Source organism: Triturus cristatus, chromosome 9 (assembly GCF_964204655.1).
Source record: "Triturus cristatus chromosome 9, aTriCri1.1, whole genome shotgun sequence".
Lineage (NCBI taxonomy): Eukaryota > Metazoa > Chordata > Amphibia > Caudata > Salamandridae > Triturus > Triturus cristatus.
The window spans coordinates 383,000,413-383,017,644 of NC_140592.1; the positions used below are offsets into that span (position 1 = coordinate 383,000,413).

At 45.2% G+C, this 17,232-nt stretch overlaps 1 protein-coding gene across 5 annotated transcripts in view; it reads left to right on the plus strand.

Moving 5' to 3' along the window:
• The window catches only part of RYR1 (ryanodine receptor 1), a 1,245,571-nt gene that overhangs the window by 835,368 nt on the left and 392,971 nt on the right, over positions 1–17,232 (plus strand). For 3 of the 5 annotated variants that reach the window (XM_085625233.1, XM_085625235.1, XM_085625236.1), the window contains exon 70: positions 14,804–14,818. The exons of the other annotated variants lie outside the window; for them this stretch is intronic. In XM_085625233.1, coding sequence (XP_085481359.1) covers positions 14,804–14,818 — 15 coding nt within the window. The remainder of the gene's footprint in view (positions 1–14,803; positions 14,819–17,232) is intronic. 5 annotated transcript variants of the gene reach the window in all.

A 17,232-nucleotide genomic window follows, 5' to 3' on the forward strand; every position in this document is an offset into this window, starting at 1 on the left:
AATGCAGCACACTCTATTTGGAAGCCTTTTATTAGGACTTCATATTCTTTCAGAGCTCTTAATCCTCAATCCTCCCATGCTTTTTAGTGAAAATGTTGTCTAGATCAGTTGTTGGATGAAGAATACAGGAAAGTAGATTGGCAAATAGATTGTGAGGGTTTTTGAAGAGACTGCATCATCTTGGGTCTTGAGAAGACATTTGCTCTTTAGTGTGGGGCAGAGTGAAGCTCAGTGCAGAGACACCAACAAGGAGCAACTCATTGGAATTCCAATGTGTTGGGAACCTGGGAATAGAGAAATCGAACAGGACACAGGGATTGAAGCCATTTGGTGAGAATTCTTCAGGGTTTATGCAGATCTTCTGGTGATGAAGGGCTTTCTTGTGAGCATGTAACACATCCTTCTGTGGGGTAACTTGCTAAAATGCCCATGAGGCTACCTGCTGGAGTAGAAATCCATGGCAGCTTTGATGAAGTCATGAATCGGAAACGCCTAACTGGTGCCAATTGCTTCTGCAAAGAACTGCAAGGTGAGCATGGACTTCCCTACAATGCTTTTTTCTTTGGCTGCTTATTGTGAAAATGTCTTTTGTGCCTGATATTGTAACTTTGCTGTTCGAATGCTGAGCTTGTTGTTTTCTGACTTCATTGGCTGGCTTTGGGTTACCTGGCATCTTTAGTGTAAGTACTGCTACTGCAAAGCTGGTTTGCAAAGCTCAGATGCAGAGCAGTTGGACACAGCGCTCGTACCAACAGACTCTACAGAGAGTTGTGAAGCATTTAACAATGATTGAAGTCAAGATTTTCAGCAAGACACAAGATTTTCCACCTGTGCACGGAGGTGATTTCTGTGTGTGCTCTGCCTCAATCGCTAATGGCACCTAAAGAGATTCACTAAGGGTCCAAAGAAGCTTGATTTATTTCAGGTAAATGTGTTATTGTTAAAAGTCTGAAGCGTTTGTGGGTTTGTTCTTTGTAATTATTATTTTATGTTGTTAGTGGCATTTGTATTTAAGTGTCCTTTGGAAAAAAGGGAACACTTTGTCACAATTTCATTGCCTGATTCATAAAGTTAAACTTACTCGTTTGTGTAGGTTTACACATTTTCAGTATTCATAAAACTGCATTTTTAAAAGTACGTTTACTGGTCGGATAACTCTGAACCTAGAAAGATAGGTCAGGCCTATCATCTTTGGGGTTCTCGATCAACGAACAGAAGTCCCACCTGACTCCTTCACAGATAGAGTTCCTTTTATAGAAGCTGTTTCGGACACAGAGTATTTCATGGCTTTTCCCCCACTGCAACAAGTCCAGCACATTCAGTCTATGATCCTGATGTTTCAGCCTTGTTCCTGGATCTCAGTGAGAGCAGCACTGCGGCTTCTTGGCTTGTTGGTCTTATGCATCTTGCTCTTCCACTTCACTAGGTGGCATATGTGCACTCTGCAGTGCAACTTAATCCCCAATGGGCCAGCACCAAGAAACCTGGTGAACATCATCCAGGTTTCTGAGGAGACTGCAAAAGACCTGCTGTGCTGACTGTTCATCTGTAGTATGACTAGTGACAGACTCCTCTCCCTTCACCACCTAGAGATGACGGTCGTGATGGATAAGTCACTGCTGGGTTGGGCAAACCATCTGCAGAAGTGGAGATCAGAGAGCACTGGTCTCCGGTGGAAGTCCAGCTCCACATTAATGTGTTGGAGCTAGGGGCCATCCACCTGGCATTGAAGGCCTTCCTGCCATCTGTAAAGGGAGGCCTTTGTCGGATTCTAATGGATAATGCCACTGCCATGTGGTACTGCAACAAACAGGATGGAGTGGGTTCCCTGGGTCCTATTTAAAGAGGCTGTACACCTCTCGAGATTCCTAAAGAGTCAGGGAATCTTCCTGATCATGATCCACCTGGAGGGATCTTTAAACATCAGGGCAGATGAGCTCAGCCAGTGACACCTGGTGGATCGCAAATGGCAGTTGCGTCACGAGGCACAAGGCTGGAGAAGAAATCCAACTGTGGAGAGATCCCTAGCTTGATCTTTTTGCCTCCATTAAGAACGTGCACTGTCAATACTTCTGACCGTTGGAGTTTCAAGAAGGCTCCCTCTAAGACGCATTCAGGCTACAGTGGACTACAGAATTCCTAAACGTATTTCTGACAGGGCCTTTCCTGCCCCTAGTTCTGAAGAGGATCAGGAAAGATCTGGCTGAAGTCATCCTAGTGGAGAAAGATCTGGCTGAAGTCATCCTAGTGGAACCGGCTTGGGGCCAGGAGAGTGTGATACCCGGAACATCTGGGCATGAGCATCTGTCCTCCGATCATGCTTTTGCTTCGGGATGACTTTCTTTCGCAGCAATAGGGCAGGATTCTGCACCTGAAACTGCTAAATCTACACCTCCTTGCGTGGAGACTGAATGGCAGCAGTTGAATGCTTATGATCTACCGCCTGAGGTTGTTGATGTTATTCTCATGACCAGGCGTCCTTCTACAAAGTACATTAATGCAAAATGCTGGGACAAATTTGTGGCCTGGTGTGGAGTCCGTAACATATACCTCTTACAAGCCACACTGTCAGATCTCTTATTGTTCTGTCTTTGTCCCTTCAAGGACTTGCAACGCACTCCTAAAGGTTATTTGTTGGCACTTGAGCCTTTTTGCATTTTGTCTGCCTTACCATCCTTATTTAACTCACCTATGGTTTATGAAAGCTTTACACTTTTGTGATGACGTTATCTTGATTCTGAGTGCCCCCTCATCTTCTGACTCAAGCCTGTCTTCCTCATTGCGATCACTTCAGCTTGTTGTGTGAGTGAGCCCCAGTCTCTACTGATATAGCCACCTTACACCACTTTTTTCCCAGACAAACTGGTGTTGAGGAATCAGACGGCATTCTTGTAGAGAATTGTGACTCATTTTATGTTGGACAATTCACCACTCTTTCAGCATTCTTTTTCCCACGTAAACCCACAAAAAAGGAGAAGAAGCTCCATTAGTTTGATCCCATAAAAGCTTATAGCTCGCATATGGGTGGATGACCGCTGTTTATTGTGTTTTCTAGGGCAAAGAAAGGCAAGGCAAAGAAAAAAGGACTCAGTCGAGGTTGATAGTCCTTTCTGGTGGGTGGATACTCTATCTGACCACAGATTCCCCACTCCCCTCTCCTTCCCTGTGTTGTGAAGTGATCTCTTTCAGCATCTAAAAGGTCTCAAATTAGTGATCTGCACACTGGCACCTCTGATTGTTTTGTGCTTCATGCCTGAGGGTGTGGGAAAGAGTCAAGTACGAAATTGAGTTTAGCATGCAGGAGTGGCACTTATATGGTGCTCTGCTCTGTCCCTTCCGAGATGGAATGATGTTAACGTGGAGGCTCACAGTGCCACCTAGTAGTGTACAGAAGCACTGCTATGAAATTCTTTGGGTCCAGTCAGGTGCCTGGGGATATTCTAAAGGTGAGGAATCTGCAGATAATGTATACACCAGAAAGAGTGGTACCGAAGGCAAGTAACTTGTTAGACACTACTAGTGACTAATTGATATTAGAACATTGGAATGTTGAGAGCTCCATTTAAAACAATGGAGAATCAGCTTCCTATATGAACTGGTAGAGGCCCACTGCTTTCATCATTTCAGTGTCCTGATACACCGCACCTGACTTTCTCTTTTCCCTGACTCTCGAAAATATATGTTCGAGGCATATGAGCTGCAGATTACACACTTTTGCATAGATCGCCATCTGGTGTTGGGCCCGGATGTTTGCAGTTTGTTTTTCCTCTTAGAAAGTCTTTGGAAGTCACGAGGTCGGTGACTCCTCCTTTGGATCGTATTGCGCATGGGCTTCGGCTCCATCCTCAGATTGTTTTTTTCCGCCATCGGGCTCGGATGTAATCTTCGCGCTCCGGTTCCGAACATTTTCCAGTTCGACGATCGAACCCTCACCTCTAATTGCGGTATTGTTTCGATCGCGATCTCCTCAATCAACGCCCCTTCTCATCGACAAATTTTCGGTTCCAGCCATCGACGGCGGCCTTCGGGCCTACTCAAGCTCCAGTCCCGGCTGATGGAAAGAACTCCATTCAAGAAGTGCCCTCGATGTGGGTCCAAATTCCCCCACACCGATCTTCATGAGGTATGCAACCTCTGCCTCTCCCCTGAACACAAGGCCCGAGACTGTCCGGCCTGTAAGTCTTTCAGATCGAAAAAGACTATTCGGGACCAAAGAGCCAGAAGAAACATGGCACACTCCTCGACCTCCGTTCCAGTCGATATCTTCGGAGACAACATCGAAGATCCGGGACAGCAGCGCATCGAAGAGGACCTCGTCAGCGCTTCCGAGGCCGACGAGTCAGATGTGTAAGACATCACTCCGGCGCAGAGAGTCGTGAGTACTATACCCCCCCCCCCCGCGCCAACACCCAAAAAGGCTTCGGTCACGCCTTCGCCTCCGGGCCTAAGCAAGACCAGAGACTCTGCTTCACACACCCCACCTTCGGGCCCGGTGAAGAAGCCAAGTAAGCCTTCCGGCGGCTCGGGCTCGAGCCAGCCTGCCAGCGGGGCCGAGAAACACACTTCGGCACCGAAAAAGAAGACGGCCTCCACCTCGACACCGAGCTCCGCACCGAAGCCCTCGGGGTCGAAACCCAGCTCTTCAGCACCGACGCCACTTTCGGTGCCGACCAAACCCCACAAGGCCCTCGGCACCGACACTTCCAAGCCGAAGCCCATCTCGGCGCCGACCAAGAAATCGGAGGTTCCCAAGCCCAGTGCTAAGCAAACTGGCACGGAAAAGCCTAAAAAGTCATCGACCCCGAAGACTTCGGCGCCGACGGACCAAACACTGTCACAGGAACTATTTACACAGGATCCCTTGCAAAAAACTCTCACCAGGGATCCAAAATCTGGACATCTGGCACTCTCTTTCAAAAAGAGACATTTGGACAAACCGGCTCCGCCTCCACCTCCAAAGAGGAAGGACTCTGCTACCTCTCCTTTCAGAATACTTTCCCCACCTCCTCCCCCTCCTCCACCCTCTCCACCTCCGCCCCCTCCGCCTTCTCCACCCCCACCTCTTCGCTCTCCAACCCCGTCTCCAGACGATGATGACCAGGGGGACCCATATCACGATATATGGGATGTGCCCCAAGACCCCACCCCTACAGGATCCCCAGACCCATGGGACGACTACAATAACCCAGATATCCCCGACGTCCCACAAGATGACCTTTACCCTTCCAGGCCATCTCCGCTGGAAGACTCATTAGGGTTCAACCATCTACTTCAAAGGGCGGCACACTATCACGGGGTAGAGTTGCATACTGACCCAGTGGAGGAGGATTTCCTCCTCGACACATTTGATACCACACATAGGTCTACCTCCATACTACCTATGCTTAAGGGGGTGGTAAAGCATGCGCCAGAGGTTTTTAAAGAACCAGTCAGGGCCAGGGTCATTAACCCACGCATAGAAAAAAATTACAAAGCCGCCCCCACAGATCCTGCCTATATCAAACGGCCAGCGCCACTAGATTCCCTAGTGGTTTCCACTGCACGAAAAAGAACAAATTCCCAGGCGTCAGGCGAAGCACCACCACCTGACAAAGAGTCAAAGCTACTGGACGCATCAGGAAAGCGCACTGCGTCACAGGCAGCCAATATATGGCGTATCGCCAACACCCAAGCGCTATTGGCCAGATATGATAGGGCACATTATGATGAATTGGAAAACATAATGCACCACCTCCCTGAAAAATATAAAACTAGGGCCAATGAATTAATTCAAGAGGGTAAGACAATCACTAACACCTCTATACGCTGTGCCTTAGATGCAGCAGACACAGCCTCCAGGGCCATTAATACTAGCGTCCTCCTCCGTCGCCATGCTTGGCTAAGAATATCAGGATTTAAACCAGAGGTACAAGCCTCCATCCTGAATCATTCCTTTGACCAGGAACACCTATTCGGCCCAAAGGTAGATGAGGCCCTCGAAAAAATGAAGAAGGACACGGATACGCCGAAGTCCATGGGAGCCCTACAGTCACACCCTCCTAGGCGCTCTTTTCGACGCTCTTCTTTTCGGAGTACATCTAGAGGCTACTCCTCAGATAACGCGTCCACTTCCTACAAATCCCCCACTCAGTCCACCTTCACAAGGGGTTATCAAAGAGGCGGCTATAGGGGCATCAATAATAAAGGCAGAGGCAAAACAAATACCGCCCGCTCTGCCACACCGCCTACCCAATGACTTCCCCCGCTCCCTCCAGACCATCCCACTCCGGTCGGGGCAGACTTCAAAATTTCCTTCATGTCCAGGAGACCATCGCCTCAGACAAATGGGTGACCCAAATTATTTGGTCAGGATACTGCCTGGAATTAACATCTACCCCCCCAAACATTCCACCCAGGCAACGCCCAATGTCACAAATACATTCCACATTACTAAAGCAGGAGGTAATCTCCCTCCTACAAAAACAGGCAATAGAACACTTTCCCGTCAATCAGCAAAATTTAGGGGTCTACTCCCTATATTTTCTAATACCAAAAAGGGACGAGACTCTACGACCTATTCTAGATCTCCGGCCCCTAAACACATACATACACTCAGACCATTTTCACATGGTAACGCTTCAGCAGGTGCTTCCGCTCCTCTCCCAGAACGACTTTCTCACCACACTGGACTTGAAAGACGCATACTTCCATATTCCAGTACACCATGCTCACAGAAAGTACCTCAGATTTGTAGTGGACGGACAACACTACCAGTTCAAGGTGCTCCCATTCGGAGTCACAACAGCACCACGGGTATTCACCAAGTGCCTAGCGGTAGTGGCGGCACACCTCAGAAGACAGCACATTCACGTCTTCCCATACTTGGACTACTGGCTGATAAAAGCCACTTCATACAACCAATGTGTACACCACACCGCCACTACAATCCAACTACTTCACCAGCTAAGCTTCACGGTGAACCACCAAAAGTCCCAGCTAACACCATCCCACATAAAACAATACCTCGGTGCCACCATAGACACCTCAAAAGCAATAGCCTACCCCAATACGGCCAGGATTGCAAGCATTCAGGCTTTGCGACAAAAATTCGTACTTCAACACTCCCTTGCAGCAAGAGTGTTTATGCAACTGATAGGGATGATGGCCTCTTGCATTTTCATAGTGCCTCAGGCAAGACTCCAGATGCGTCCACTCCAAGAGTGCTTAGCGCGCCAATGGAACCAGGCCCAGGGGCAACTGACAGATCTGGTGTTGGTAGACGGTCATACCCATCGCTCTCTGCAGTGGTGGAACACCACAAACCTTTCCAAAGGTCGACCGTTCCTGGACCCGGTTCCCCAGATAATACTAACAACAGACGCATCGCTCTCCGGCTGGGGGGCTCACCTATTACACCTCACAGTACAGGGCACATGGACGCCTCAACAAAAGTTACTCCATATCAACCATCTGGAGTTACTAGCAATCTTTCTAGCCCTAAAATCCTTTCAACCACGGATTTCAGGCAAGGCAGCCCTCATTTGCACAGACAACATGACGGCCATGTATTATATTCAAAAACAAGGCGGCACACACTCTCCACAGCTCTCTCAATTAGCACAGAGCATATGGAGATGGGCAATTCCACACAAAATCTTTCTCCTAGCCCAACATGTCCCAGGAGTCCAAAACACCATGGCAGATCTGCTCAGCAGACAGGCGCAACAGATCCACGAGTGGGAACTTCACCCGCAGGTTCTTCACCCGTTCTTTCAAATGTGGGGGCATCCACAGATAGACCTCTTCGCCACCCACGAAAACAAAAAATGCCCAAGCTTCGCCGCCAGATACCCACACCCATTGTCCAAAGGAAATGCGATATGGATGAACTGGTCAGGCAAATTTGCGTACGCTTTTCCACCTCTCCCACTAATTCCATTAGTGGTGCGAATGCTACAACAGCATTCCCTCACACTGATCCTAGTAGCTCCAACATGGGCCAGACAACAGTGGTACACCGCGCTGCTGGAACTCTCGGTAGTACCACACCAAAAGCTACAACTCTCACCATGCCTCCTAACCCAGAACCATGGAGAGATCAGGCACCCGGACCCAGCTCAGCTCAACCTTGCGATCTGGCTCCTGAAATCCTAGAGTTAGGATACCTAAACCTTCCCCCTGACTGTATGAACGTCATCAGAGAAGCTAGACACCCTACCACTAGAGCCTGCTACGCTGCCAAGTGGAAAAGATTTGTTGTTTATTGCCATAACAACACAATCAATCCTCTAGACGTGTCTATACAACACATCATATGCTACTTACTCCACCTACAAAGGTGTAATCTAGCCTATACCTCCATTCGGCTACACCTTGCAGCAATTGCAGCTTACCTACAAAACAGGCAGCACCTATCACTTTTCAGAGTACCTGCCATTAAAGCCTTCATGGAAGGCCTCAAAAGAATAATTCCCCCCAGAGTACCACCCTCACCTGTGTGGAACTTAAATATCGTTCTCACAAGGCTGATGGGGCCTCCCTTCGAACCTTTGCATAAATGCGAACTGCAATTTCTCACATGGAAAACAACTTTCCTTGTAGCCATCACTTCCCTTAGAAGGGTCAGTGAGATACAAGCACTTACCATACAAGAACCTTTTCTTCAAATGCACCAGAACAAGGTTGTTCTCCGTACCAACCCAAAATTCCTACCTAAAGTCATTTCCCCTTTTCACCTAAACCAATCTGTAGAATTACCAGTCTTTTTCTAGCAACCTTAGACTGTTGCAGAAAGGGCTCTACACACACCAGTCTTTTTCTAGCAACCTTAGACTGTTGCAGAAAGGGCTCTACACACGCTAGATGTCAAACGAGCCTTACTTTACTATATCCAAAGAACACAACCGTTCAGAAAGACCAAACAACTGTTTGTCTCTTTCTCTCCACCACACAAGGGCAACCCCATCTCAAAACCAGGGATAGCTAGGTGGATTGTAAAATGCATCCAGATTTGCTACCACAAAGCAAAACGAACGCTATCCGTTCCCCCTAAAGCCCATTCTACACGGAAGATAGGGGCTTCCATGGCTTTTCTAGGGAACATCCCATTAGATGATATCTGCAAAGCAGCTACATGGTCAACACCGCACACTTTCACTAAACATTATTGTGTAGATGTGCAAACCAAGCAACAAGCTAGTGTGGGCCAGGCTGTACTAAAAACATTATTTCAAACCACTGCAACAGATACCGGTGGTCGCCGCTAAGGTTGTGAACTGCTATATAGTCTATGCAAAAGTGTGTAATCTGCACTCATATGCCCGAACGGAATATGCTACTTACCAGTATGCCTCTGTTCTTGGCATGTAGAGCTGCAGATCTACAGACGCCCACCCGCCTCCCCGGCTACCTGTATCTGTTCCAGTCTATCTTATTTAGATACAACACACATGGGTTTCTTCACTGTTGTTACTACGCTCCATCTTTCCCTGCTGGCGAAAAACAATCTGAGGATGGAGCCGAAGTCCATGCGCAATACGATCCAAAGGAGGAGTCACCGACCTCGTGACTTCCAAAGACTTTCCAAGAGGAAAAACAAACTGCAAACATCCGGGCCCAACACCAGATGGCGATCTATGCAAAAGTGTGTAGATCTGCAGCTCTACATGCCAAGAACAGATGCATACTGGTAAGTAGCATATTCCTATTTAAGCAGAGGAAAGCGAAATGCAGAGCCCGTGCAGATGCACACACACAGCCTCCACCCTTCCCTCCTCCAGTAGCTCAGTGTCACTAGGGCTTCAGAAGGAGGGAGGGTGAATGCTGCTCCGCTCCTGGGTCTCCCTGGTTTGACTGAACTAGAAAAAGCAGTTTTGGCAAGCTGGGGAGAACAAGGGGCTGACTTCAGCTCTTGCTCTGAATGCACTACAACTCTACAACTCACAGCCATGGTCCTGCGTGTGCTGTTAGCTGTAGAACATTCACAGCAAGATCTGTGAAACACAACCTTTAGAGCCTGAGGGGGGTTTCAATCCTCTAGAGCTCAGAGAGGCAATTGTGGATTTTAATACATTTAGCATAGACTGAGAAAAACGCTCAACGGAATCTATGGTATTGTCTACTGGCTGAATGCTGTAGATCATCATTTGCAGGGAAGGTTATGACTACTACAGAGATCTAGAGTTTGAACAAAGGTATGCAGTCCATAGTGAAAAATAGAGAGGAAGGTTTTTTTTAAGGGAGGAATATGCTCCAATAGGAGCAATGGCTTCACACACCCAAATCGGTGTCATGCGTCATCATTGGGCTAGCTCTTCATCGGGCCAGCACTGCAATGCCCAACAGGCCACCTGCAAGGGTGCAGTTCGCCGAGAACTTTTTTAGAACAGCTGTTTGATGAAAGGGAGGGTGTGTGGGCTAATAGTTTAGTGTAGATAGGCACGATCAGTGTGAGACAAAAAGTGTGTTAAAATAGGTGAAGTGATGCTCAAAAACAAGACTTTTTAAAGACTGAATTCACTAGCCTAGTTAAAATGGTGATCACTACCACAGGATATAATGGTCCTAGATAGCTTAGTGGTTTCTGGTTTAATTGGTCAATGTATTTATCGCCTTGTCATGGTTAAAAATGATTATGTGCAATTCTTCAGGGCCTAAAAACTACCCCAATCTACACAGTGATAAGAATCTCTGGGTGTGAATTCTCAGTGTGAGATAACCAGTCACTCAACCAATTTCTGGTCAATATTGTACCTTACGTTTGATAAAAATAACAAATAATCGTTTCTTTTGAGTAAGGCATGCGTAGCAACTGTCAACTACATGCCCCAAGGTAACGTGAACATAAAACAAATGAATACAAATGACACCACCATATACAGACAAAAATGCAGAGATCAACAGAAAAAATGATGGCTGATACATCTAAATAGGCGAAAGACCTTAAAATGGTTCAAACACATAGCAAAAAGGCATTCAACGGTAAATACATGTAGCCCTTCTTGAAAGAATAAATAAAATAAAAAATACAAGCTGCAAAACTAGATTCCTCATGGAAAAGCCCAAGGATATAACTTCCATCTACTTGTCTATGATAAATATGTGATTTCATTGTTGCACGCTCGGGGAATTGTCATTTTTTGGAAAAACAGGAAGGTCTCTTTATAAAGCATGTTTCAATTTCGTCCACATCCAGTGAAGCAACATGTTCAATGGGTTTGAAGTGGAAGGCTCTGAAATTGGAAGACTTGTGTGAGACAGCTGTTTTAAAGAGGTCACTGTGGTTACAACTGTGAAAAGAAAAGAACTGTTTCTTATCAGAGGGAACAAAGGTGATCTGGCACCTTGCTTGTCACCCACAGTGATGGGTTGGGGCCCTCTGAATCAAGATCAATAAGGTAATACCTTGACTCAATGTTGGCAGTAGCAGCAACCAACTTCAAACGGAAGTGAGTCCCAAAGTTGTTTAGTACCATCTCTGAAGAACACCATGGACAAGGGACAGGTGTTTACGTTTCCAAGAAGCCTGTGTTTAACAGACCAGCTGCCCTCTCTATCCCCCTTGGGTGACTTGCATGCATCGTTAGAAGCGCTATTGGCGACCTGGGGTTTGCCCTCCCCAGAAGAAAACACAACCAACAGTGCTTCATTAAGTGAAAAGGTGTGGGACAGGGTAGATTGAGAAGAACTGGCAAGGCTCTAGGGCAGTCTCAAAGGCTCGTTGTAATTGACAGTTGGAGCCCCCTACATTCATTTACAATCCTTATAACTTGCTCAGTGGAGAGGCTGGGGCGATGCGCGTGGAGGCTTGGAAGCTTCCTCATGACTTTTATAAAGGGTCTGAAATACTAGCTTTGGTAAAGCTAATCTTAGTTGCAAGACCAGTCGAGTTTCCCTTTTCTTGTTTTTTAAGACAATAATATAACAAAGGGAACGATTGTGGTATTCAAACCTCCTTGAAAAGGAAGTCAGAAGTAGTCTATCGCCAAAAGATAGATGCAGTGAAAATTTCCCCACTCTAAGATTTAAAAGCTAATGCCTGGAGCCATATGCCATAAAGTTGAAATGACTCCAGTCCCAACCTCTCTAAATCTAAAGGCTGCTCAGTCTCCCCTAGTTTCTGCTAATATGCACATCCTCCCTTTTTAATAAAGGTGTACAAAGGAAACAGAGGTAGGTGCAGGACTTTCAAACAATCTGCTGGTGAGGACTGTAGTCAGCTCTCGACACGGTTGCCATTGCAGAGAGTTGCTATTGGAGGGTGACATTCTAAATCTACAAATTAGAGCTCTGGCGGTGGTGAGGTAAGCATGGGACTGTGCCCAATATGGGCCCTGCACAAGGCAGTGTGAGGCTGCGGGAGCCAAAGCATGCACCTACCATAGGAGAGGCAGGATGCCACCATGGAACATGGTCTGCCGGTCACGAAGTTCACTGAAAATGACTGATGACTGGAGGATGAAGCAGGCTGTTTGAGATGCAGCACAATGGGGGGCAAATGAGAGGGCTGTTGGGGATCCTGCGGCAATTAGGGTCAGTGGTCTCTAGTGCGAGGATTGCCCAGGGAAAAAGGTTTGAGAACAAGGCAGAATCCTGAAACACTATGATGTTTCAGGTTATCCTGTTGTATCCCAGATGCTTTATGATGTACAGCGATGTTCTTTTTTATGAAGAATTGCTGAATGCATCACCAAGGCCCTCTACCATTTTCTGCATGGCAAGGGAAGCCCTGCTTTAGAGTACATCAGATTAACTACCATTACTACCATTAATGAAAGCGTAGCATAGGAAAAACTCAAGCTACTTTCAGTTAGATCAAAGCATTAGAAAAATAGCTTGAAAGGGGCCCTCTGCTTTGGCGGCATTTCTATTCAGTTCCTTGACATAGCAAGTCTTGAGGCACAATTGGCTTAAGGCAATCTAGAATTCATAAGGCAGATGCTAGAGCAATGGTAGCTTGCAGATAGATCAAGCACACATAGAAAATAAGTTGAGTTAGCCGATGAGGAAGCACCTCACATCTCTCCGTGCATTCCAAAATTTTTGTCTTCCATTAGATGGTCTCCATGCATGCTTAAACTTCCCACTCAGTTCCATTCAGGCATGAACTGTATGGATATAAGCAACTTACTGATGCCAAATCCAAGCTTTCATTGCATTGCATTGATGAACGGCTCACTTTTAGAGTTATAGTTAGAGTTTAGAGTCATAAGCAGCTAAGCAACATTATTTGAATTAGTTACATCTTGTCATGCTTGTTTAAACAAGCATAACACAAGAAAATTCATGCTGATTTACAGCTTGTCATCTACTGGTCAAGATGTCACACTATGGGTGTAGAACGGCGGTTGCCTTTTATGCATCTCTGTTTGCATTTAGTATAAATAGAAGGTATCCTTTTCGGTAGCTTATTTTCTACTATATCTGTTGCTTCCTCTTCAGTTGTCCACAGTTATTTGCCTATTCGCTTGTCATTCACCTAGAGTGAGCTCATTCCCTCTGTGCTTTTTCTTCCTTTCAGATAGCCACTGCTAGGTAATCTATTGAGATTAGCTTGTGCATCAGTATTGGAATTGTACGAACAGTTTTGACCAGAATATCACAGCCTCAATATCATCTGACATACATATTGTGTTCACAAAAACATCGCGCCATTGGAGTTAGCAATAAAAAATCTATACCCAATGGAGTGAGATTTTTAAAACAATACTTACGCCACTATATTTATATCAGGCAATATTTTTGTTATTGATATTCTCACCTACAACCTGTCGAACACAAGCTGTAGAGCAGTTACCCAGCTGTAGCAGTGGTACTCAAGTATGTGTTTCTTCTAGAAATGTGCATGGATGAGTAAGTGTGTAAAATGTTTTCAGCAGTGCCTATTCCTAAATTAACAGCATTTTACCTTGGATCCGGCACAATGGAAATGCTAAGGGAGGTCTTCTTACTAAAGAGGAATTTTAATTTTTCTAAAATCTTTAATCATCTGAGGCATTCAGGTGGAAAAAGGATAAAGTTCCACAGCCTGGACCTGAACGCTGATTGCACTTTACTTATGGGTTATGACCTGAAAAATAAAAAATAAACAAGTTGGTGATTTTAAGTGATGTTAAGTATCTGTCTGGCCTGGAAATGGCTATGTTACCAAAAGAAAACTCTCTTACATTATTTGTAGAAGGGCTTTTATAGTGTGACAGGCTTTAGCCCCAGACACAGAATAAGTATCCATCAGCATCTGTACCTGAAAAGAGAAACATCAATTAGGTCATCCTATGATAATCTGAATTAAGGATCTCTCTGGGTTATAACGGGAGATCTTAAAGGTGATTTAACAAATAAGCAATTGTAGATGATAGTACATATTTTCATTTTACCACTTTCTCTTACAGTGAGATTCTACAAATTTTCAGCTGCTTCATAGAGAAGCCTGAGTTGGCATGGATTGTATAGCTTCTGTGTCATAACAGTCCAAACGAAAATAAAGGCACTAATACATAGATTGGTTTCTAAGGTTGTCATCTGTTGAGGAATGTCTTGTGTGTGCCTGTCACTCTATGGATGATACACCTGCTGGAGAAGTATATTTGCAGGTAAGTATTCCTTTCTTCTGAGAAATGATGGACAGATATTCTTACCTCTGTGAAATTTCATTCTGAAAATGTCATGTTGATCCCATCCCTCGTGTGTACATGCTTTATTTTGATATCTTTTGGAAATTAACACCTAATTTCTTCCTGGTCTGAATTCACAGTGTCTCCTTGTGAAAATGTTTACATTTTAACCTTCTTTCTACCCTTTATGTTTTTATTTCTTTTGTTTGTAGTCTGGAGAAAGCCAGGTTAGAAAAATTCCCAACTTTCTCTTGTTGTTTCTTTCCATTTTGATTTGATGGATGCTGTGTGTGCCACGCAGTCAGCATGGAGCATCTTCCCATGGGTCTCTTCCCCCCTCATCATCTCCTCTTCTCATAAAGCCTGCTGGGTGGGCGAGGCAGAGGGATCAGTGACACCTTTGTTGTCTGGGGTAGACTGATGGAATAAAATGGAAAAACAAATCCCTGCTAGTACTTCTATTAGGCACGTTGTTTGTAGTTCACAAACAACTGAGATCATCAGCCCATTGAGGTTAACTTTGAGTTGAATGGAGCATCTCTCCTTAAAATGCAAGACCACCTGTTTATATCCCAGATTTTTTGCCTTTCTAGACATATGACTGAAGCAGACATGAGATAAGCTGAGCACTGAGCCATACATAAGGCATTCAAACAGCTTGAGGAATCATTGCTCAACCCAAGGAAGGATTCTATTCACTCAGTCTTTTTCATGCCACCTATAGGGATGTATGGGAATTGCAAGTCTGTGAACTGAACTTTAATGAAAAGGATATTGACTACACATTGATGGAAACATATCTCCTTAGATACCCCCATTGATCTCTCAAAGACGCATACTTTTTATCTCTATAACTAAAATCCATGCACCTATACATGCACTGGTTACCTTTCAAATATGGCTACTCTACTCACAACACTGAGTCTTAATTAAGTTCTACATGTTGACTTGCTTCATCCTGCTAAAAAGCAAATGCCTACAGAAGGATATTGTAGCATCCATGGATGGTTTGTCATTTCTCATGCATACACATTTTTTCTATTTATATTGTGTTTCCTCTGCTACCCACACATGGTTTCTCTGGTTGCCACTCATAGATGGCCCATATAATATCTCTGTCACTGACATGGCCTCGCTGTCACCCACAGGGTCTCTTTAGCAAGCTCAAATATAGATTTTGAGGCCTTGCACAGACTGGCTGTATGCCACTACTAGGTGTTTTCGAAGCCATCCATAGCTGGCCTATCTGTAGGGTCACAGAATGTAACAGTTTGAGGTTTTCACCTACCAAACCTCTTGGAGTTGTAAGCTTGATCCTCTAAAATTTAGCTAAAGTACCAGATTACCATAATTTTGTAAATCAAAATGGTGCACTGGAAAACATGGTGGTCTTGGTACAGCTTCTCTCCACCTCACTCATATGGATATGTAATCACATAAATTCACTTCACCAGCCAAGTACTACATTTTACCCACCCGCATTGTTCTTTGTATCACATTCATGCAGTTTCTGTGCTCCCCAAAAAACGTCTCTGCTTTCCACAGGTGGACATTGCTCAGCAGTATGCAAAGAAACACTCTTTCACCCAGAGACGCCTCATGACACCCACAGATTCTGAGCCAACTACAGATGGATTTTGCTGCCATGTACTGTTTGACATACTGATAAACAAACAATGCTATCTTTGCCACTCTGAAATATTTTTAGACAAGGGATGATTTGTGTGCCTCTTGCAGGAAACCCTGGCCTTTATAAGGTTAGATTCAATTAGGTCAGGTCGGGTTAGGTTAGGTCAGGTTGGTTGGGTTACACATTTTCCTAAAGTACTTGTACATTCAATAGAGTTTCTTGGTGCTCCAACATGGATCTTCTCAGATCAGGTCTAGTATGGGAAACTTTTCAAACATATATATTTTAAATAATCTCCTCAGTCTTTGAAGATGATTAAAGGATTATCTGCAGAAGTCTGTTCCAGAGAGAAGGAGCCAGCACTGAAAATGTGCAACCTCCTTTCCATTCCATTAGCTCTTTCCATCTTACACACATGGAAAGTTATTGACCTTAAAGCTCTCTGCCCAGTTCTTAACAACATGTATTACTTTCATATACAAACCTGTGAAAGAGAGATCCCTCTTGGCTAGCCTTTTGCTATAGGAATCAACCCTTGTCTTTGCAAGAAGGTGTCTTTTATGGTTTCTCACTCTCAGGGCAGTTGTTTTTCCATCATCAGCTATTCATTTAGTATGGATCCTTCCCCTGCCCATTCTTCCAAATACTACTCTATATACACCTTTGGGGAGTGGGGATGTAGGAATAGAGGGTGTTAATTGGAGTGGGTTACTGGGGGGTGAAGAGATTGCATGATCTTGGTGTTTTGGGAAGACATTACCTCTTGAATGCAGAGCAGAGTGAAGCTCGATGTTAGATGCCAATCAGGGGCAACACATTGAAGCTCCGATGTGTTGATAGCAGAGTGTGCGGCCTTGCTGGGGCATCAAAGCAGAGCAGTAGAGTGGGACAGATGGCAATGGCATCTGTAAAGTTCGACATATCTCAGTGCCAAAGCCGGAGTAGAGGGGTTTTCTAAGGAGCATGTGAAGGTTCTTTTTACAGGGTATGATGCCGTGCTTGTGAACCTGT